General features: G+C 46.7%; 1 protein-coding gene across 10 annotated transcripts in view; it reads left to right on the top strand.

Annotated features, from left to right (window-relative positions):
* fbrsl1 (fibrosin-like 1) overlaps positions 1-24,404 on the top strand; it is a 298,276-nt gene that overhangs the window by 79,681 nt on the left and 194,191 nt on the right. For all 10 annotated transcript variants that reach the window (XM_086207516.1, XM_086207520.1, XM_086207512.1 and 7 more), the window contains exon 2: positions 10,667-10,891. In XM_086207516.1, coding sequence (XP_086063642.1) covers positions 10,667-10,891 — 225 coding nt within the window. The remainder of the gene's footprint in view (positions 1-10,666; positions 10,892-24,404) is intronic.

Genomic DNA, 24,404 nt, shown 5'->3' with positions numbered 1-24,404 from the left:
GAAGTAACTTCCGTGTTGCTGACATTCCTCCGTAAACAGAATACATAAACCCTCCTCAGGGAGCTGAACTGGCCTCCACCCGACAGCTCAAGGAGCCGGGAAAACCACGTAAACCCTTCACATGGAAATGTGTTGGATTTCAAGTATCAACCCACGCACGCACACACACACAAACACACACACACACTCACCACCCCCCCACTCACACTCACCACCCCCCCTACACACACACACACACACACACACACACACACACTGTCAGCTGGTCAGGCTCAAATCAGAGGTCAGGAGCTGTAAGTGAGCCCCTTTGATGATCAGATATGAAAACAGAAGAAAAATGGAGGGAAGACATCTTTGTTTTCTGATTGTGGGTGCACAGCATCAGAGGATAAAAACGAAACACTTGGAGAAGACACAATGTGTGTTTTTTTTTCTAACAGAAACAAATTTTCTTTTCATCATTTCCATTTTCCTTTCATTTGGAAATTGGACTTTTAGCAAAGCAGAAAAGGCAGTTCCATTATGCTTGGAAATGATTTAGTAGCCATTTTTTAAAAGCAAACGCTCACTTCAGGTCTTTGGCTTATGTTAATGATATCACGACTAAGCCGCTGCTGCCACGGATGGATGAGCCTTCTTCTGCGGCAGCTATTATAGAGCTATTGTTGGAGTCATGGACTGTCAGCAAATTGGAATGACACAGATGGACAATTAAAATATGTTTATTACTAATAGAGCCCAGCAGTCTGGAGACAGTAATGAAACCTGGTGCAGACCAAGACCGGTTGTTCTGTGGCACTCCTGCTCAGATATCACAAATCCCAGAAGCCAAGCATCGGACAGATGGACTCTACCTGGATCTACCCTGTCCTGAGCATCCAGTTTCCATTGTGGCCCCTCTGCTATTTACTTGCCTTGAGATCAAAGATGCTCACAAGTCTCTTCTTGCAAGTCCAAGTCAGGTCAGGCGAAGTTTTTCCGTCCACTTGTTTCTACAATTTTAGCAGTGGCACCAATTTTCCCACTTACATATTTCTGTGAAACGGTAGCCAGCCGGTGGCAGCAGGGGAACATGGATGAATTATTGTTGTCATGGCAACAGCGGCATTGGAAAAAACTTATGTTTAAAAAAAAATAATTCAGTGCACACCAACCTAATCAAATTTAACTGCTGGGAAGCTAACGTATGATGCAGCTAAGCTAACGATAGACATGTTAGCTAATCAACGTCCACATTTGACACTGACCTTGTGGGCTCGATCTCAGCTTCCTGATGAAGTTCGATGTGGTCGCTCCACCATCCTGTATTTTGGTAATGCAAATACAAAGGTTGCGTATAGCAAACTTAGTTTAGATATTGTGTGAAGATTTTATAGGCCAAAATTATGTCAAATGTCTCAGTACTGTACTGCTGCTAGGATATATATATATATAGAGAGAGAGAGAGGGAGAGAGAGAAATATATATATATACATATATAAATGGAGATGTTATCATTCAGAGTAGCACTGAACTAACAGTTTTTATCTCCATTCAAAGTGCTTATGAATTACAGAGCATCCTGAAAGCTGGATTTGGAAGACCTGGGCTTTGCTGGAAATGTACGTTTCTGGACAGCTTAGCTGTTGTTCGCCTTCAGTCTCCGTTAGCTGCAAGCTAAACATACGTGGCCGGTTCTGTCTGCATTCCGGAATCACAAAGAAGGGATGCAGGAGGGAAAACATCTTAGTAAACTCAAAACTCCTATTAGTGCTTACTTGTAAGGCAAAATACATTCTTTGAGGGAAATATCACTTTCATACACCAAAACCCGAGTCTGAATCTAGTCTCAAGTCACAATTGAGTTGTGTGATTGAGATTCATACACGGCGTCAGAGACAGTAGAGACACTAGACTGGTAATGTTCTATAAATGATGCAGCGTTAGTTCAGTAGTAAACATGTGCGGTGATGCAGCGAACACTTTGATTCAGTCAAAGTAAAGAGAGGAGTGAAAAGTGTTTGACTAAGCTGAAGCCAGCTCATTTTAGGAGGTGGCATTATGTAAGCACAGCTACACGCTCTTATTCCAGTCGAGAGAGCAGAGGAGTGTCAAAGGAAAGGGACTTCACGCTGATGTTGGCGGGAGCTTGAATGAGTAATTGGTGGCACGCAGGGAGAAAGGAGGATTGAGAATCAGCTGCTCAGGTTTGCTGTTTGTTTGCTCCAGGTTTAAAAGTTCTTCAAATAAAACCCTGAGTTTAACACTGGTCTCAGCACTGCATCCTGCTGCTGAGGAGCTGCTGGGCAACTGTGCATCTATGAGCCAACACCTCAGACCTGCTCTGTGTTTACCTGTGTAAGGTGCAGCAGGGATGCAGCACGTCAGACATGGAGGTGAAAAGATATTTAACATGGCAACATTGAAGAATGGTGGAGCAGCTCAGTCAAAATACCCAGGCTGGAGAGGCTGTGCTGTACACACTCACCCCGCCGGCTGCTTAACAGTCATTTAAAAACCCTAACCCATTTACCTTTTTTTAAAATTTCCGTGCGTTTTTATTCCTCAGTGCTTGTTGATGATGTCATCCATCTGTTCCTCACTGATTAACATGATACTTCAGTCATGCCTGGAGGAATTCTCCCAAAATTTGGTACAGATGTTTACTTGGACAGCCAGTTTAACTGCATATACCATGTTCATGACATTCACACTCAAAAATGGAGACAAGCACAGCGCCGTCCTTTTTTGAATAATTTTCCCATAAAGGTTCCCCTTTTTTATTGAAAAGCACAAGATTGGTCTTTGAGAGGCCATAAGTGAGCTGAGGAACAGAACAATCCACAAAACAAACTGAGGGGTGCACAACCTCTTGGTACACACGGGCACATCTGGTTGTCTGGAGGTACACACGGGCACCTCTGGTTGTCTGTAGGTACACACGGGCACCTCTGGTTGTCTGAAGGTACACACGGGCACCTGTGGTTGTCTGAAGGTACACACGGGCACCTGTGGTTGTCTGAAGGTACACACGGGCACCTCTGGTTGTCTGTAGGTACACACGGGCACCTGTGGTTGTCTGAAGGTACACACGGGCACCTCTGGTTGTCTGTAGGTACACACGGGCACCTCTAGTTGTCTGTAGGTACACACGGGCACCTGTGGTTGTCTGAAGGTACACACGGGCACCTGTGGTTGTCTGAAGGTACACACGGGCACCTGTGGTTGTCTGTAGGTACACACGGGCACCTGTGGTTGTCTGAAGGTACACACGGGCACCTGTGGTTGTCTGTAGGTACACACGGGCACCTCTGGTTGTCTGTAGGTACACACGGGCACCTCTGGTTGTCTGAAGGTACACACGGGCACCTGTGGTTGTCTGTAGGTACACACGGGCACCTGTGGTTGTCTGTAGGTACACACGGGCACCTGTGGTTGTCTGAAGGTACACACGGGCACCTGTGGTTGTCTGTAGGTACACACGGGCACCTGTGGTTGTCTGAAGGTACACACGGGCACCTGTGGTTGTCTGTAGGTACACACGGGCACCTGTGGTTGTCTGTAGGTACACACGGGCACCTCTGGTTGTCTGAAGGTACACACGGGCACCTCTGGTTGTCTGTAGGTACACACGGGCACCTCTGGTTGTCTGAAGGTACACACGGGCACCTCTGGTTGTCTGTAGGTACACACGGGCACCTCTGGTTGTCTGAAGGTACACACGGGCACCTCTGGTTGTCTGAAGGTACACACGGGCACCTCTGGTTGTCTGAAGGTACACACGGGCACCTCTGGTTGTCTGTAGGTACACACGGGCACCTCTGGTTGTCTGTAGGTACACACGGGCACCTCTGGTTGTCTGTAGGTACACACGGGCACCTGTGGTTGTCTGTAGGTACACACGGGCACCTCTGGTTGTCTGTAGGTACACACGGGCACCTCTGGTTGTACTCTTGTGCGTTGTCACGCATTAATTATGACAGTATTTCCCACAATAGCAGGAGATAATAAGTGATCTAAAAGGTCCCCGGTCAGCGTCAACATGGCATTAAAAAGCTCTGCACAAGCACTTTCCTGGTCATTATTGTCATCTCACAAACGTCTCAGGGGAATGGTGACGACTTCCATTATGTCGTCACTGTAAACCTTTCATCAACACACGTCAACGTTTCATTACATTTCAAAGACAGATAGTTGTGCTGTTCTTTGTCAGTGAGATCCGTTCATGGTGCAACACAGGCAGAGTTAAAGACGAATCATGCATGCATCTCAGCATTTCAGCTGTCCTCACACGTGTATTATTAAGAGTGGATCATGAGCCCTGGAATGTTCTTAAACACAATCAAACCAATAACTTCAAATGAATCACTTGTGGTAGGAGTGGCTGTGTCTGGGTGCAGGAACCCGTGGTATTGCATGTGCCGGGAGGACTGTCGTGAGCTCGGCCAGACAGCAGCGTTTTCTCTTGAAAATGTAACGTTCTGCTTTGAGCTGATCTGATGTCAGTGTGATGTCGTCATTTGGGACTTTTTTCAAATGAAATTGAGCTTTGGATCTGTTGACAAAACCACCAGAGAAGTTCTAGAAGATGAATTAGATGGGAATCGGATGAGTGATGAGGTTTTGGTGTGAGGGGGGCCTCCCCAGGGTGGCTCCAGACAGTTGACAGTTTCCTGGCTGCTTGAATTTTCTCTAAATTATTATTGATATGTGATTTTACTGAGATTGTTCTGCCACACACGTGGTCACTTATAAATCTGCTGTCATGACTCGGTGCAGCAGGAGCGTGACCTCTGACACGTGCAGGTGATAAGGGTGAGGATGGGGGTGGCGGTATGTCAGCCCCCGCTCTGACGTATCTGAAGTGTCACTCTGGAGGAGTTATGATGAAAGAGGAAGTCACTTGTTGCTGCCACGTCAGTTCTTCAGTCTGATGCAGAAGCTTCATGATGGAGGTGATGGGGGGAGGGGGAGGAGCAAAGCAAGCTTCATCTTCTCTGTAGAATTCTCTGAACAAGGTGTAATTTCACATGATTCATGTGAACTAACTGATGTCAACAAAAGTGATAGTAAATGACGACAACTTCAAAACAAACATTACATCAAATATTTCATTTCATCTAACACACAAGCAAACAAGCGAAAGCGAAATATTCACAAAAAGTATTTGGATTTCCTCCTGCACAGATGGTTCACCTCACTGAGGACAAGACACCTGTCAATCAAATACATATGTCAATCACTCACAACTGTCAGATTCCTCTACAGAGATTTTAATGTTACGTTTGTGTTTGAAAGGAAAGTTATTTATTTTACCAACCAGGCGTCAGTCGTAGGGTTGGGGAATCGTTTGGATTTTACCGAGTCCAATTCCGATTCCCAATATCGAATCCTGTTCTAAACAATTCTTGATTCTGATTCTTTGAGATGGACGTCTAAAGGTCACAGCTGATTCATCAGGAGAATATTTTTTTGTTTGAAAAAGCCTTCACACAGGCCGGTTTATTTATTCACATTGCCAGTTTTAGTCAAAAATCCAAGCTCTGCAGCCCAGACGGATGTGCATGTATATGATGGATGTAGGCGTTGCTGGCTGGGGTCGCGGCTGCTTCATGTAGCAGCAGCAGGTTGTGCCTGGCTAATGTTAGCATCACTTAGCGAGCGTTCAACAACTATAAACAGACACAGTCTGAAGAGCTGGTCGTCTATCACTGAAGCAGGTTTGTTAAGAATGAGAGAACCATCATTTTCACCTACCGGATTCTAACAGCAACGGGGATCTGCTGGCTGATGGTGAAGGTTGACCGTCCGAAGTGGAGGAAGCGACGGAAGCAGAAGAGCGATGCCACCAGTTGAACTCAGTCCACTTGCTAGTTGTTACACCAGGCAGGCCGAGGTGTTCCGTCATGTTTGAGGTGATCGTCCTTTGGCACAAGTTGTTTTTTCGCAGATGTTGCTCTGTGTAACTCCGTCCTCTTTCAAATTAAAATGAAGCCAGACTTTCCAGCGTTTTTTGCGGTCCATGTTCAGAAGGCTGATATTCTAGCTAGCGGACACACGGAGAACGCCGAGGGGAGTGATACACGCCCCAATAACAAACTAGTGCAGGGACTTGGAACTGAAAAAAATAATCGAAATTCAAAAAGCTGCTTAACGGTTCCAGAACCGGACGTTAGGAACTGGTTCCAAATAGGAACCAATTCTCGGTACCCAACCCCAGTCAGTAGTGTAAACCCCCCAAAGGTGTGGTGCTCCTGCCCCAGTGATACGGGGTCTACGGGACTTAGAGGAGATCAGGTAGCAGGGACTCGTGTCTCCTCCTGTGCATCCAGGGAGGCTGGAGAGGGACAAGGATCGTACAGAGGTGTTTGTGTTTCTGGACTATTTTCCCTCCCAATTGAAATATGTGTTTAATTTTGCCAATATGCGTCTAATTTTTCCCTGATTCCTCTCAGCTGTGAACATATGAACACCTTTAGTCACGCAGGGTGTCACTCATTAGCAGTTATGAGGCTAATGTGTTAGCCATCTGCTAACCTCCCACCTTTGAAGAGAATAATTTGATTATTCGTTGAGAAGGCTGAGCAGACTGCAGGCCGAGCTCCGTGCCTGGCTGAGGACAGGTGTTGGAACGTGAACTTGACGCGCTAGCAGGGATCTCCGTGTAAGGTTTGATTGACCAGCAGCACATCACCACCTCCAGGCGGGAGCCCTGGAGGCACGATGCCTCCGAGGAGGAAATACGACAGGACACGTGTCAGCCTAGGTATTCTTAGATTTTTCACGTTTTATATAACTGTCCCTTTTTATTCTAGTTTTGGAGACTGAAATACTCTAAAGTGATTTACTAATTAGCCGACTGTTCTAGCTAGTCTAATATTTACCTTCATCACTTATATGGCCACAATATTATTAATTAAAAAAATCAAATGTGTTCATATTTTATGAGAGAACCAATCATCATTCCTATACAGACAAACAAAAACTACCTTATATCAGGAACATTGGAAGGAGATTTGGAAGAAGCCAAAACTAAAACAAACCCAAAAACCCAAAAATACTTTATACTTAAAGAAGATGAGTACCAGAGCCACATGTGGTACCTGACCACCGGCGGATCCAAGCTGAGGAGCTGTCAGTGGAAGAGGATGGATATGATTTCACAATTCCTTGCCCTTTGCTCTGAGAGATGCTTGGTCTATCAGTCCTTATCTGCTCTGGTTGTCATAGGTTCATTTAACTTTTTTGAGGAAGAAATCTTTTTCCCCCCAGGATTTTTAGAAGAAGCGTGGCGACTGAGACAGAGACCTCCGTATCTGATATCGCTGGATGGTTATGCTACGTTAATTTAACGTTTTTCTTCTTCTCTTTCGTCGTCTGGCCGTTACCTTCTCGTGTGTTTTAAGCTCATCTTGCAAAACTTTTATGAAAAAAGTATATGAATAACTCTGCCTCTCCAGTAATAATAATAATAACATATACAAAAAGGATATTGTCTGATGAATCACAGTCATAGATTTCACTCCCTGTGGCTCCGGCCTGGGTATCTGTTACTGGTCCAGACTCTTACAGTAGGATGTGTAAGCTGTCAGTGAGGTATTAGTAATCGTATCGTAAGTAGTACGAATAAACATCAATCATGTGAAAGTTCTTCCATGTAGCAGTTTTGCAGGCCCCAGCACAGCAGGCTAAACCTCGGCTGTCAGTCTCAGACAGACTTCCAACCACTGAGAGTGAGCTACCATAGAAGAAGAGACGGACTGTGACACATGACTCATATCTGGTCGCTGCTGAATATTAGCCCAGTCAGATGAACTACGCTTGAACCACATGTGGCGCCGCCCCCCCTGCTGCTGTCCACTGTGATCAAGTCCTCAGATCAGGACCCAGCAGGCACTCCTTGAATCAGGCGTCATGGCTGGACTGTTCAGCCAGATCCAAGCACACTGGCGTAGGAACCAAACCCTGAATTAAATCAGCATTGTTGAATGTCCAGTAATCCTGAAATCAGGTCTGCTCACGCTGGCTCACGATGTTTAAACTCTGTTAGCACAGAACAGACTATGGCTGTCTCTTAAAAGTGGCATTCGCTGCGGTGGCGAGTGGCCTAGCTGTCATCATCATGCTGAAGCAGAAGTGTGATGCTGTGGTGACATTGGTGAGGTTGTGGTGATGCTGTGGTGAGGTTGTGGTGATGCTGTGGTGACATTGGTGATGCTGTGGTGACATTGGTGACGTTGTGGTGATGCTGTGGTGACATTGGTGATGCTGTGGTGACATTGGTGACGTTGTGGTGATGCTGTGGTGACATTGGTGAGGTTGTGGTGATGCTGTGGTGAGGTTGTGGTGATGCTGTGGTGAGGTTGTGGTGATGCTGTGGTGACGTTGTGGTGATGCTGTGGTGAGGTTGTGGTGATGCTGTGGTGACGTTGTGGTGATGCTGTGGTGACATTGGTGACGTTGTGGTGATGCTGTGGTGACGTGACGCTGTGGTGACATTGGTGACGTTGCGGTGATGCTGTGGTGACACTGGTGACGTTGTGGTGACATTGGTGACGTTGCGGTGACGCTGTGGTGACGTTGGTGACGTTGTGGTGACATTGGTGACGTTGTGGTGATGCTGTGGTGACGTGACGCTGTGGTGACATTGGTGACGTTGCGGTGATGCTGTGGTGACATTGGTGACGCTGTGGTGACATTGGTGACGTTGCGGTGATGCTGTGGTGACGTTGTGGTGACATTGGTGACGTTGTGGTGATGCTGTGGTGACGTGGTGATGCTGTGGTGACATTGGTGACGTTGTGGTGACATTGGTGACGTTGTGGTGATGCTTTGGTGACACTGGTGACGTTGTGGTGACATTGGTGACGTTGTGGTGATGCTGTGGTGACATTGGTGATGCTGTGGTGACATTGGTGACGTTGTGGTGACATTGGTGACGTTGTGGTGATGCTGTGGTGACATTGGTGACGTTGTGGTGACATTGGTTACGTTGTGGTGATGCCGTGGTGACATTGGTGATGCCGTGGTAACATTGGTGACGTTGTGGTGACATTGGTGACGTTGTGGTGATGCTGTGGTGACATTCTGGAGACGTGGAAGTCATGTATCCGTGACGTAGTTCATCTAGAGTAACACTGTCTGTGTTCTTCTCACAATTGCATTTATGCCTCAAAAGTCATCGACTAGATGTTATATGTGGGGATTATCTTGCAGACTAACATGCTCGTAGTGTCATGAACTCTTGGTTGGCAGAGTATTTAACCTGGAAGCTGAGCAGCTCACAGTCAGACGAGACATCATCATAAAAGGAGGAATTTCTGAACAAACCAGGTGACAAATGTGCTTTTTCAGCAGAAATTGTTGTTTTAAAAAAATTTAAACCCACCTTTTGACAGAAAAAGTGACCTCGATCTTGTAAACTGGGAAGCCTGGAACTTTCAGTGCACAACCAATTAAGCTATATAATTAATATAGCAAAGTTTCAGCCCCCCAGTAATTCTGCTCCTCATCATCGTTAGCACGTTCTGTTTCAACGCTGAATGAATGATGCCCGCCATTAAACCTCGGTCCATACAGCTCTAACATACATTACATTACACTGATTTGGCCGTTGTCCACGGCAACTTTCAATAATTACATTCAGAGTCATTTTGAAGTGCTGGATTTGCATGTGGAGGTCGGAGTGGTCAGAGTCAGCCAACTACAGATGTGACCAGTGGGTCCCGAGGGAGACGTCGGGGTGAGTCATGTTGTCCTGAGTGAGCTGATGAGAACTCAAGGCTGCTAGCAGGCTCTCACGTTAGAATATTCCTGTTAGAGGAACCAGCCAGTTGAGATACTGAGGTGGTGCTATGAGTCTGTAATAACAGCCTGGTCAGGGTGTGTGTGTGTGTGTGTGTGGGGGGGGGGGGGGGGGGCAAGACATCAGGCTGTTACAAATGATGTTGAATCCCAATAAACAAACATCAGTTCCATCCAGTCGGCAAGTGAGGCGTGAAGGGACTGATTAGTTAAAGGGGGAATTGCTTGGTCACAGTGTTGTGCGACTGTATTTTCTTGTGTGTGTAAAAGCAGCAGTCCAGTTCGTATCATAAGCTCATTATATTACAGCTATAAAGTGATTATGGGCTCCAGAAAGGCATTGTCCTGCTGGTGACAGGGTTAAGGATGACGGGGGGGGGGGGGGGGGGTTCTCTGCTCGCGGGTGTGTTGGCTCAGCAGTGAGAAGGGCTGATGCTCAACTCTGTGCCTCCTTCCTCTATATTTGCTGTCCAACTGTCCAGAGACGTGCGTCTGTCTTCTAGAGGGCCGCAGGTGTGAAGGGTAGTCTGGTCTAAGGCAAGGCCAGAACAGCTCCCTGTCAGTGCAGCAGTGATGCTGATCATGGACTAGGATGCTAACTTTCCCATCCACTATCTTTCATTATGCTAAGCTAACTAGCTCCCTGATGCACACTCAGAGGAGAGGATGGTATCCATATTCTTGTCTGGCCTTCAGGAGGATGGCAAATAAGTGTATTTCACGAAAGGTTGGTGTGTTCATCAAAAAACCACGCATCACAATAATGAATCACGGCAGCCATGTTCCAAACTGACACTCATCAATGCCGCCGCTACAGGCATCGTCCATGTTTACACACTCTGCTCGATCAGATATCAAATGTTCTTTCTTTGTCTCTCTGCAGAAGAAGACGGGACTCGTGAAGACGCAGGAGAAGAAGGAGCGGTGGAAGGAGAAGAAGGTGGTGAAGCGGCAGAAGAAGGAGGAGGAGGAGGTGGAGGAAGAGGAAGAGAACGTCCAGCCGGTCGTAGATCCCCTGGAGAACGGCTTCCTTCATCATGCCCAGCGGGAGCAGGAGAGGATGAACGAGAGGCTGCTGAAGAAGACCTACTCCAAGAAGAACAAAATGGTCAGTGGCGGTTTTATTGGCTCATCATTAGCAGAAGTGTCAGGAAAGGTGAGAAGTGCTGCTGCAGGAGGCGCTGCTGCAGAGGCGCTGCTGCAGAGGTGCTGCTGCAGGGGGCGCTGCTGCAGAGGCTGCTGCAGAGGCTGCTGCAGAGGCTGCTGCAGAGGCGCTGCTGCAGGGGGCGCTGCTGCAGGGGGCGCTGCTGCAGGAGGCGCTGCTGCAGGGGGCGCTGCTGCAGGAGGCGCTGCTGCAGGGGGCGCTGCTGCAGGGGGCGCTGCTGCAGGAGGCGCTGCTGCAGGGGGCGCTGCTGCAGGAGGCACTGCTTCCATTTCTGTTGTGATTGATGAGGAACAATATTCCTGCAACTCCTCTTTATCATTTAGATTCCATCTTCATCTGGGAGCTGAATGAATTCTAGAGGGAGGAGCTTGTGCCATTTTTATTTTAGTGTCTACATGGATTTTTCAATCATTTTGCACCTGTGATCAAAAAGTGTGAGTTTAATATTTTTTAAGTATTTCCTTGGTTGTTTTTTCTTGAAGTAGAAGATTTTAAAACGGCGTCATCTGTCCTCTGAGGGACATCGGCGGTTTGGTGGCCATGGACGGCTGTGGATCTGTTCGTGAGGATGTTTCTCATGTTGTGGCTGATGCCAGCATGGACTTCCTGGTTTCATTTGCTTCAGCAAAGTTCTTTCAACTCTGTATTTTCTCAACCATGGATTGCTTCCTTTTTCTGTTTGTTTCACTTGAACTGGGCTTTTAAAAATATTTGTGTTGATTTTGTTTTACTGGTTCACTTTGACATTTTGTATTGACTTTTTTTTGTTTTTACCTGTAAGCTGTTTAAGTGTAAGCTCCTGAGTTGTGGCAGCTTATTACTGCATGTTTTGAAATATCAGATGAGAAAAACAACACTCATGAATAGACTGAGCCAAGTGGTGGCGGCTCCAGCCTGAGATGTAGCAGTAGCCGCGCTGCTTCACGCTGCTGTGACCGCAGCACACACACGTCATGCCTTGTGTGACTCTCAGAAAAACATGCTGGATGAAACCAGTCGATAACTCAGAGGCTCATGATCCTGGTGAATTAGAGAATTCAGTCGGTGATTCCTCGGCCTTGAATTCTGTCAGTTGGTTTTGCTGACTTTTTGAAAATTTACGTCATGTGTGAGATGAATTAGACTGGAAACCAGAGAACTGACGGTCGGCACGGGCACGACCACTCAGGCACGATTGATTTAATTGCAATTGAAAGTTTTTATGTGAGAAAAAAAACCAGTTAAAGCAAGCAACCAGCAGATGCGGGGTTGAGCGAACACAGTAAACCTTAGCTTGGTGATGGATACACAGCTCTGACATTGTACTGCATGTGTACTATTCAGCTTCAGGGTCTTTTTGTTTTGTGGCTCTGTTTGCTGACAGAAGAGTGAAAAGGAGGAAGGTGGAGCTGCAGCTGAGAGTTGTTGAGGGAATCACTCGAATGCATCAATAACCACAAACGTGGAGCACTCCAGTTCACTGACAAGTCCTGGTGTATCATAACGTGTTTGTTTCATAAAGAAAGTGGTGATGTCTTCATGTGGGTTTACCTTGTAATCCCACTTGTGTTGCCCACGACTACAGAGGAGGCTTCCTGTTTGTCTATGCAGATCAGCCTCCTCAGCTGAGCCCACAGACCCTGACTCTGAGAGATAGCCCATCTTTGTGTTAACAGTTTGTTTAAATGGGCGGATGTTGTTGTGCTCCTGTCTGAGGCCAAAATCCACCGTAGTGCTGTTGAGGATAAGAGGGGAAATGTAGTCAGGAAGCCAAACTAAATAATGAGTCTGTGCCGCCCGAGGCCTCCTCCACCGACTGAAATATCTCTCTGAGATAAGATTTCCTGGGGAAGTTAACACTGCTGCAAATGAGTTTGGCTGTGATATTTAGTTTGCTAAGAGACAGTTAGCTGATGCTCCCATTCACAGTGGTGGTGCAATAGCCTGCAATTACTGGAGCAGATGTACCTTTCAAAGCAAATACTAACTTTATCTGCCATATTCCTGCAGTAACTTCAGCTGCTCCCAGAGAGAGAGAGAGAGAGAATTCCAACCCCACAGAAAACCCGCAGCTGAAAACGTTATTTGTCTCTTGTGTTTTTCTATACATCAACAAATGCATTCATTTTCACATGAATTTGTCTGCTGCCGCCCGAACCACACATCTGCAGAGTACATTTGAGGAATCCAAAACAAAATGCCCACATAATGGCTGATGCACCGAGCACAAAGCTGCCGTTATGCTCCCTCAGTGCCAAAGCAGCCACATTGTTTTCAGTCAGACACTTTCTGTGTCAGTGAACTAAAGTAATGACTGTCTCTTCAGCACATTGCTGCAGCTTTAGGGGCGATTTTGGGTTGGGTTACTGGTAAAGACACATTGTCAGGCCCCCCAACAAACCTAAGTCCTGTGATCTGCAGAAGTCCCCCCCCCAGCCGGACCGACCTCCAAAGCACTGCCGGCTGTCTCTGCCCTGCTAATTCCCTGTTGCTCTGACTTAACTTCTAAACTTTACAATCCCTTCCTTCTTATTGTACAGTTGCTTACTTTAGTCTCAGTGTTTGACTGCTTCGCTTCCTGAGAACAAGCAGCTAGAACATCTTACAACAGGCCTCTGGTCTCTGTGCAGAAGGATCTGGATTCTGCCTGGAATACACAACCGCGGCTCTCATTTCCCAACTGCATTATTACTGCTTTGAAAACAAGCAATTATGCTGTGTGAAACAACATCCAATGTTGTTGGTGTTACAATCACAGAGGCTCATGACAAGATGGTGTTGCATAACTAAGAGCACAAAGAAATAAGAAGTACTTGATCCCCTCTTTTGTGCGAAGCATTCAGGATGTTGAACCAGTCCTCTGTGTTTCAGCTAAGGCTGTTTTTAATACGCCAGCCCACTCACTCTGCTGCCCAGTCTAATTTCTCCATCTCTGAAAGACTCCCATAAATGCTGTTTATGTGTTGGCAATGATTAGAAAACTGTTTTCAAAAAGCCTGCTGTGTGTATACCCATTCCAATTAGACTGTGTATCTCTGCTGTCAGGGAACCTGCCACGTCAGGGATCTTCCCTCTAGTTTTTAGCCCCTTTTTGCACAGCAAGCTTGTGATGCAGAATCAGTGTCTGTGTAAAGGCCAACTCATAGTTTCCATGTCTGCATTTGCATTGAGGTCCACACTGGCTTGTGTGACGTAAATGTCTTCATCAGTCCATGTCTGTGTGAGTATGCCGGCTCCGTCTGGGCATCGCCCACAATGTGTGACCGTACACACCGCAAGCAAAGAAAACAGTAGAGTGCTGCAGGGATGAGGTATCCTTGGTTGTTGTGCAACAGAAAGTTAGCATGGCAGGGATGTGGTATTTTTTAAGTCCACCCGGAAATTAGTATATCAGGTAAAAAGGTATTTTTGAAGTCAAGAAAGGAAGTTAGCATGTCAGGAATAAGGTGGTTTTGCAGTCCAACAGGAGGTTAGCATGTCAAGAATGAGGGGGGTTTGTAGTCCAGCAGGAAGTGGTCATGTCCTAGTTACTCCACCATCAGGAAGTGGTCATCTCCTGGTTCTTCCACGAACAGGAAGTGGTCATCTCCTGGTTCTTCCACGAACAGGAAGTGGTCATCTCCTGGTTCCTCCACAAACAGGAAGTGGTCATCTCCTGGCTCCTCCAAGAACAGGAAGTGGTCATCTCCTGGCTCCTCCCCCAGCAGCCAATAGGATCGCTCCATGTGATTGTGGTGATTGAACCAGTAAATCAGCTCTGGTGAACAAAAGTTGATGATCTTCCAGGTTCAGTTCATCAAGATCATCTTCACAAATGAACCCTCTGATGATGCTGGAAGCCTGGATGCTACGTTAGCAATGCTAAGCTAACGTTAGCCTATGGAGGAGCTACACCTGGGTCATGTGACTTCAAGGTCACCATAGTTAATCTGCAGGCTTCTTGTGTTTCCCCTGATGACCTTTAATGACGTCCACGACCTCAAATTAAGAACTCTTATTTAAGCAATAGAACAGCATTTCTGTCTGCTGATGTTATGTTGTTTTTGAAATGAGGATTGTAAATTGAGTTGAATGGCGACCTTAAAACTTAAAGTTAAATTTAATTGATGGTTTGAAGGACGGTGACACTCCTGCCATAATAGAGAGCGTTAGCTTTCAACCCAACACACAGACTCACGTCCTGGCCCAGAAAAATCATTATAAATCAGAACGTGAGATCTTTTTCCTCGGTCTCAGCTGATCTCCATAAAACACAGAGAGCTGACAGCGAATCAGAGGAGACCAAGTTCAGTGGATACCAGCATCATGCCTTTGACCTTCAATATGCTTCAAACGGGGGTCATGAATAACACATCACACTCACTCTCTCAACACACTCACGTGCACTCAAGCACACGCAGGCGCACGCACACACCTCTGTCCATTAGTGCTGCGCTCTCCTCTGTTACTAACAATTTCATATATGAGACACTTCACTCTATTATTCCACGTCTCCCTCAGGCCAGCCTCTCAGCATCAGACCAGCCTGTGGACAGGATCGGCTATCCTGCAGCTGCTCCAGTACCTCTTCCCCGGCTTCATATCTGCGTTTGTTGGTAAGCGGTTAGCCAGGCGGAGACAGATCAGATTAGCTGGGGTATTAACGGTGCCCTGGAGCACAGTTCAGGGGCAGCCTGAGAGCTAAGATACATGCTGGAGCACTGTTGCCGTGGGCACTCACCATGACTAATAACAGCAGGCTGTTATTTGGAGAGCAGCGACCCTGAGTGGTAGCAGCTCCACACAGGACACGCCCAGAAGACAGTATCTCTCCTGGCTAAACCTGCATCCAGCCCATTTACTCTGGAGATGAAGGTTTCCACATGACTCATGCTGAGTCAACCTTTCTGCCCCAATTTATACTGTTGCCTTATAAATCTCCAATTTATGGCTGTTTGGACAGAAACTCCTCATTTGAAGCCTAAAAATGCCCATTAACATAAACCAACACATCCGTTAAAGAGAAGACGTAAAAGCTGTCATAGTACCGAACATCTCATTCCTGGAGCTGGCTTCTCTGCAGGCCGGTGGTTGATGGGGAGCTGAGAGTGTGGCTCCTGTGATGAGATCAGCCTAAAAAGTGAAACCCTTGATGTATTATGGGGTTGGAAAGCTGGTGGCGTGATAGAAAAAGTCTGAACTGAACTTAACGCTGCTGTTTCACAAAGGGCATTATTAGATGAGAGGATAATGAGGTGTGCTGCAGGAGCGTCTGCAGGAGGCGAGAGGAGGACTGCTGCTGCTAACACACCCTGACAGATCAATTAGTTGGATGCTTGTAATGTGAACATGTATGCACCGTCACACGGCGGATGATTATCTTCGCTACATCTACGGTGGTAGACAACAACTGGAGAGATGACGTGAGAATATGACGAATGACAAACCTGGTGTTCAGAAAAACTATTCCAACCTGCTTTGTAGACAAATAGCAAACATTGGAGGTCATATGAGCGTCTGGACTTTGCAGGGCTGCAGCTCCGAATGAAGACTGTGGTTTAGTAACAGGCTGGCCAGGAATTTCATCATTTTTGAGTCAAAGTGTTTGCCCTACACACTTACAAGTCTAAAAGATGTTATTCTGAATCAATAGAAGCTGACAGGGTAAGAGTTCTACCATGGACCAAGGACCGTGATCAGGGTCCCACGGCAAACAAACACCCTTTCTGCAGTGCTCCTTCAGAAGCACCTCCCTCCTAATTCATGGATGTGCATCCCCACGGTGACCACACTACCAAAGGAGAAAAATGGTGAAATACTGTCCTTAGAAATAACTTGATCACTGATACCACTACACTCTGTTGATACACAGGGTACCGCTGTGTGGGACAGACTTAGTGGACTCGGACAGACTACAACTTTGCAATGCTGGATTTTGATTCTGGAACTTTACACAAATTGTTCAACAGCTTCCATCACTACCAGCAACCATTTGGGAGAAAGTGCAGTAAACACAGTTGCTTTTTAGATAACTGATGCCCAGTCCTGTTTACTCGTGCTACTGAAGATAACCCTCTGTAGCTCTTACTGCCTCGAAAAACAACATAAATGAACTGTGTTCTTCTGTCTTGCAGCATTTTCTGTTTCAGACAGAAATGCAGTAGTTTGGCCTCGACAAAGCCTTCGTGTTTCTGCTGGATTTCTGAACACAGGTGGTCAGTTGGGTATGCAGAGCAGACACTGTCTCTCAGCAGGTCAGCGAAGGAAGAGAAGTGAAGGCAGCGGTGCCAGTGTGTCCAGTGGGCCTGCAGCGGTCAAGCAGGCATCAAGGCCAGAGGGAGGAGCGTGGCCGCTGGGCCGTCCGTGGGATTCCTGCCTGAGCAGGGATGTTGTTCCATATATAATTCTGTACATAATAAATACACACTCTCAGGAACATCTCTATAAATAGAGAGCTAGAGCTTTATTTAAGTTACACATTAAAGCATTTCATTGTCTTGCTGCAGGGCCCTTGTGGCAGATGAAAGGCGAGAACTCTCATTTGTCCTGCTGTATCATGGACTGGAGATGCACGGGCTCTATTCACTACAAGGTTTCTCTGATGTGGGCAAAGATTTTCCAGTTTGTGAGGCCAACTTTCATTTTCACATTTTGGTCAGAGCCACTGCGGTTAAAAAAGAAAACGGAATTGCTGTTGCAGTGAGTTTAATTTGGCGGTATGGCTGTTCTGGGACCAGAGCAGCAGCGGCAGCACTGACACCAGGAGTGACACTGAATGACAGCATGAGAAGGAGGAGTTGAGGTGGAGGAGGGTTGCAGGACGGCATGTTGTGAAAGCAGGAGGAGCAGCTGACTGATGCAGCTTCAATATGGTGTCTTAGGTAGTGTTTGCCAAGAGCATGGATGGAAATTGGCTGAGCCAATTGAGTGCATGGAGGGAGATAAGTGGGTCCAGCGGTGGTGCTAGAGTTTTAGTAACGGGAGGCCCAGGGGGACGGTGGTTGCCACTCCGAATTGATTTCTTTCCCAAATGTGATCAAAAAAAACATTTACTTCTAGATGATCGATCAATCAACATGAGTGTAATACATGAAATAACACCAATGTGTCCAAACGCGGTGTGGTTCCTCCAGCCAGTGTGATGAAGAGTTCCCAAACTGTCAAAGGAAGCCCAACCTGACAACACGGAGACTCGTGGATTTTAAAACTGCAGCAGTCAGTGAAGCGGCCAGACGGGTTGAAGCTGAGCTTACTTTCATGCTTGTCTGAACTATCACTTCACTTTAATTGACTCTATTTGAATATGTAACCACAACTTATGAAAACGTACATCTGAATAATTTGCATTCACTACAGTTGGTGACCAAGGACTCATGGTGTAAACGATATAAACAAGACTCAAACGTTCCCAGTAGAGTCATCCAGACACAGAACGTCACCACAATGAATATTCTAATAAGACTTCTCTCGTATTTAACTTTTGCATGCAAACTATCCCTTTCAGAAATTAGATTTGTGTGAAGTATGAATAAAAGGCAGTTGAAAGGAGATACATAGACATCAGGGATGAAATAGTTAATTACGTTCTTTGACTAAAACTGGAACATTTTTGATTTGAAAAAAAGCGGGTCATTAGGTGGGTATGTACGGGGTGTGTGAGAGCATGTACCTTGAGCTGTGTGTTTTCTAGGTTTCTAAATGTCATCTATTTTTGCACAGCAGACGGTCTGACCACAGTGGATTTAGTGTTACAAGCCAAACTCATCCCCACGGGTTTCCACTGGGCTGGCAGTGTGTTGACTTTACCCAGGATGCCAGCGGAAGGCTGGGAGAGGATCAGTCTCACCAGCGCTGACATGGAGGAGGGGCAGGATGGAAGAGACTCCTGCTCCCTTTCTAGGGGGCCGTTCGGATCCCCATCCCAAACTTAGCTAGCTCTGGAGGGTTGGTAAACTTAGAAGTGGTGGCAGATCAAAGTGGATGCTAGCGCCACAGAAGAAAGGCTTGACGTACTGAAGGGTTCTACATGTGACTGTGATGAAAGAGATCCCCAGCAGCAATGCTGAAGGAACTCACCGCATTTGTGGGAAATATACTTCTTTGTTGTCCTTCTCGGATAAAGACGAGAAGATGGAGACCCTTAATGACTGGTAGTGGGTGGGAAGTGTTAGCATCAGCTAGCTCAGGTCCAGGCTACTTAGCTTAGCCCAATGGCTGGTAGTGGGTGGGAAGTGTTAGCATCAGCTAGCTCAGGTCCAGGCTACTTAGCTTAGCCCAATGGCTGGTAGTGGGTGGGAAGTGTTAGCTTCAGCTAGCTCAGGTCCAGGCTACTTAGTTTAGCCCAATGGCTGGTAGTGGGTGGGAAGTGTTAGCATCAGCTAGCTCAGGTCCAGGCTAGTTAGCTTAGCCCAATGGCTGGTAGTGGGTGGTAAGTGTTAGCATCAGCTAGCTCAGGTCCAGGCTGCAGCAGTCGCTCTTCTAGTCCTCAACAAACGTTTGGTTCTGTTGACCCAAGTTCCAGTGGAGCTTTTGAGGTGCTGCGTCAAATCACTGCGCCCAGTCAGGAAAGTAGTTCCGGCTTCGTGTCCGATAATTACGTCAACCCTCACATTATTAATTCATGTGAAGAAGGTTTTGGTGAAAAGTCTATTCCATATTAGGGAGGGATGCTAACCCTTCCCATCCACTACCATTCATTGTGCTGAGCTAACTAGCAGTGCAGTGAGCTGGTGGGCACACAGAGAGGAGAGAAGGGTATCGATTTTCACGTCTGGGGAGGCTGGACAACAAGCATAATTCCCATAATATCATTCAATTCAATCAGGATCCATCACTAAAATTACTATCTGAGCTGCAACCTCCAAGAATATTTAGCCAATCCAGGATCACTTTATATGCTGCCAGCTACAGCTGCAGCCTCTGACCTCCTTAGACAAGGAGATAGAGAGATAGGTAGAGCGAGGGGGAGAGAGAGAGAGAGTGGGGAGAGAGAGAGACATAAATAGAGCTGGATATAAAGGGTAGAGAATGACAAAGAACGGTCGAACCCAGACAACCTCTGTGCCCGCTGTGCTTAGCCAGGTGAATATTGCATGGGACAGTGCACAGTGATTAATGTCAGGCCATGTAAGGTGCTTGGCCGGGTTGTTGTACAGTAGATACACACACACACACGCACACACATCATCGGGACACAGCTACTTCAGAGCATCCACGCCGGGGACAAATAGACCAGGGAACATTGAATTAGCAGGGATTCAAAGTCATGCTCTGCTGGAGATGGGCTATTGCATGCTGGGATTGGACTACAAAACAGAGGAGGAGAAACTTCTCCTGCATATCAGATGTTGTTGAATTTCAAAGCGGTGTTTAATTTTGCAGTGCATATTTTTTCAGTGGTTATTAGGTTTTGCACTCAGGAGGCAGGTGTTCGCCATAATAAATTTGCTAAGCCATTATTTGCCTGCGCTTTGCTGGCTGGCGAGGTGTGATTACATTCTTTTTATAAACTTAATTTATTAAAGCAGGCTCTCCCGGGCTACATCATATTTCAGTTTTGCCTCTACTGGAGAATTTGTAGCTATAGCAACAGATATATTGCCCCTGGTAGATGTTTAACTTGAGCAGACAGCAGGGAGAGACACTTTATTACACTTTGCGCTTCATGATTTACAATATCAGTGTAGTTTACATTTGGCTAACCTGTAGGGAGCCGTTCAGAAAGCCGTGCTCCGTTCAGCTGTGGGGGGTCACGCTCCTGTTACAAAGCTTCCCACAAAAGTGAGAATCACAGTTTGTCATGAGCCTTTCTCATAATCATTGAGCCTCCGGTCAAAGGTCAAATACATATTAGTATCCGTAATAGTACGAATCTTCCTGCTGCTGCATGGTGCTGATTCTCCAGACGGAGACCAGCTGACTGATCTTCAGCAGGCGAGACGCTGACAGGACAGCAGTGTCTCATACAAAGCCACGCCAACACAACTGAACTGTCCCTTCCATGTGTAGCAGCCACACGCCAGTCACACCAGCACTGAATTACAGGGCCACAGGTGGTCCAGCTCTGGTAGCCAGGGGGGTGTCTGGAGGCCTGGGATGAGCCGACTGTGTCCTGATGTGATCACCCGACACACATACACGCACACACATTCTTCTCCACCATCAACAAACGCCTCATTTTCTTCTTGTCACAATTGTATCCGTTTGTTTGACTTAATTAGTACTTCAATTAGCACCTGTTTAATTTGATTCCATTTCATTGTTGCTTGACGGGTGTGTTTTCGTGTGTGTGTGTGTGTTCCAGTGCATCTCATTTGCAAGCTTGTTGAGTATGTGCGGCTTGTCAGGGCTTGTGTGTTCACCTGTGTGTGTGATCGGTTTAAACATATGTGTGTGTGTGTGTGTGTGTGTGTGTGTGTGTGTGTGTGTGTGTGAGTGTGTGTGTGTATGTGTGTGTACGTGTGTGTGTGTGTACATTTGTGTGTGTGTCAGTCCCTGTGGATGAAGTGTTTGGCTGCGTCTGTATGTTTAAGTGTCATCTTTGCCATTTTAGCCCATTAGAGTGACTACATTAATGGGATCAGCCAAGACCCCTGACCTTGTTTTCATAGCCCTGAGCCTTGGGGGGGGGGGGGGGGGGGGGCAAAACTGGACATTAACTCAGACGGATTAAATGGGATTAGTGGTGTCACTGAGACAGATGTGATCTTTGCAGCCACAGCTTTCCTCTCCCTTTTTCACGGTTCACTTTTGCTGTGGTGCAACACTGACCCCTGCTGCATGTGAGGGGTACTGCACCCACATTGACGAGGAGGTGCCGGGTGATGCTGCATTAACCCTTTACCAGATTGTATCGCATCGTCCATTGGGGGTCACTGTTCCCATTTGAAAAAGACTGAGGGCCGTCTCTCCTCTCCTGCCATTTTGACTGCTGAATGTAAAGCAAAATTGAGCCCGGGGTTGGGGGGTTGGGGGGGTTCAGGTTCCATCAACGTGTTTCCTGCAGCGTCTTGTAATGGATGCTTAATGTGGCTTCAAAATATTGCCATGAAAACAACATTGTCAGAGATAATGAAATGCCGGCGGAACACCGAGACTCCTGTGTGGGTTGCAGACGCCATCACTCGTTTTAGCTCATTAAAACAAGCAGCAGAGCCACACAAGGTCAAATATATCCATATCAGCTTTTGTCAAGCCCATCCTATAATTAGCATCACTCTCTGCCAGGAGGGGCTTAACCAGGGTGTGTTTAAAATGTTCAGAACCAGACCGACGTTCTATTTATTTTAATGGGTTGTGATTGAGGGGATATTGTTCTCAGTGATATTCCTCGAGAATGGAGAACATGTGTTTGGTTCGGTTTTAAAGGCCATTCACGCAGTAGCAATTGAACCGAAGGCTATAATTGTGTTTTCATGTACTATAGATCCTGTCATTAGGCCCCTGGGTCTCCAGGCAGTTATACGATGACAGCTGACAAGGGGGCGCAGCTCCTTTGAGGGAAGGGGGGGGTGTACATGCACAAAAGCCACAATTACTTCCTGGACGGTCCCCAGAGCTCAGTGGTTGGAGTGTGTATGTAAAATGATGTGGGAGAGGCCATTTGTAAGACAAAGAGAGAGGAGGTGTGTGTGTGTGTGTGTGGGGGGGGGGGGGCGTGATTGCTTTAGCACAATAGAGCATGTACACCCCGAGGCAGGGGGATGAAGTGGCAGACTGGGGGCTAAAATGCCCCCCAGCAGTCCCTGAAGACTTGGATCCAGATGGAGGTTTGGTTCTTCTGGCTGACCCCTCAGAGCGAAGCGGGTTAAGGGCTGTCCCTTGAGCCCTAAGGGGAGGAGATGGCCTGAGGGGTTGAACTCTCAGTACATATGTGAAGTCACATGATTGTTGGGGGGGGGTTCTCATCCATTGGGATCATTGGCTATGTAATAATTTTGATTATGGATCAGTAACATGAGACTTTTCTCAAAACGAACAACTTCTAATACGAAACACGGCATTTACACGTCCCTCTGGCGAGGTGTGACGTGATTAAAGCCAAGGCTCTGACTTGAGATGTGACACTGAGCGTAGGAACCTAACATCTCCAATTATCAGTAAGATGTGTAACACAGTGGATATTATATGAACAGTTCAGCGAGCTGTGAGCGCCTTCTGCGAGGTCACAGAGTGAAATTAGCCCAGTCGCTCTTGGTTTAATTAATGAGCCAGTAGTGGTAGAATAATTGCTCTTCAAAGTGGGATCCCATCTGACGCTGATGTAAAGCAGCTCCGTACGCACCAGTTTCACTCTGAATGCTCACATCTCATCTTTGCCAGCACCCCCTAAGCCGCCAGCCCCCGACCTCCGCCAACGCCGCAGCCACAGAGGGATACATACACTTCATACTGGCACGCATGAAATATTCAAGAGCAGTTTCCCCACATTTGACATGATACCTTGAAATGTTAATGTGCTCCCACTGCTTGTTTTAAGTGGAAGGCATCCCACGGTGCCTGTGTTTGGACTGGCCAAGTGTAGGGTCTCTGCTTTAACAGCTGCTGATGTGAAAGTAATGCACCGCACTGTAGAATTACCACAGCCAGGCACTCAGGTCAGGAGGAGACGGCTATTTTTAGAACCGCACACAGATAACACACACTCAAAAATCTTTACGCAGCACACGCAGAAGCTGGGGCGATATAGCTGAGAGAGATAACGATGTTTGAGCTCTGTCAATGTCAATAATATTCGATCTCTCCTCATAAAGTTCAGAACAAAGGTTGAATTCAACCTTTTATTAGTGAGACATTTAAAACAAGATTTTTTTTATCAGCAACCATCTTTACTGAATGTGTGCAACAACCTTTGCAGCTTGTCATTAAGGTTAGCGAGGTAAGCTAGCTCTAGTTCTAGGGGAGGCAGATCGAGAGTATCAGATGTGGAACAGCAGGGAGAAATGTCATGTTTTTGGATCGTGTGCTCAAGGAAATGGAGCAGAGGTGTGGACCAGGTAAGGAACCTTGAGGGACACCAGAGGAGATGAGGCCTGGGGAGGAAGATTAATCACAAACAGAGAGACAGATGATTGGCAGTTTTCCTTTGGGTGATTCACTCGTAGCATTAGCATCACTGAATATGACTTGGTTACCGTCGTCGTATGTGCCTTCGTGGCGAGTTGCATTTATTGAAGTTTCTGTCAGTTATTTTTACTGGTATCGATGAATACTTAGCACCAATAAATACTGCTGTCGTATTATTGTCCCGACGTGGTGTGGATCTGCATCTGCTTAAATCTCAACATGTTATTTAGGAAAGCACAAATGATGGTCATTGGCATAGCAGTTTGATCATGTCATCGTGAGTGAACAGGCGATGAAAATCCTGCTACTCGCAGAATCCTAGGACTTAGATTTCAAACATTACTTATCACCTCATTCACTACACAAGAAAAAGTCTGAGCTGAACTCAGCCAGTTCCTGGATACGGATGAAAAGCTCAGTCGGAGGATGTGGA

The sequence above is a fragment of the Aulostomus chinensis genome, chromosome 6 (assembly GCF_037954235.1).
Source record: "Aulostomus chinensis isolate RoL2024-O1b breed Wild chromosome 6, RoL_Achi_v1.0, whole genome shotgun sequence".
Lineage (NCBI taxonomy): Eukaryota > Metazoa > Chordata > Actinopteri > Syngnathiformes > Aulostomidae > Aulostomus > Aulostomus chinensis.
Note: the sequence above shows the minus strand (reverse complement) of the source record. Positions and strands in the feature narration are given on the sequence as shown.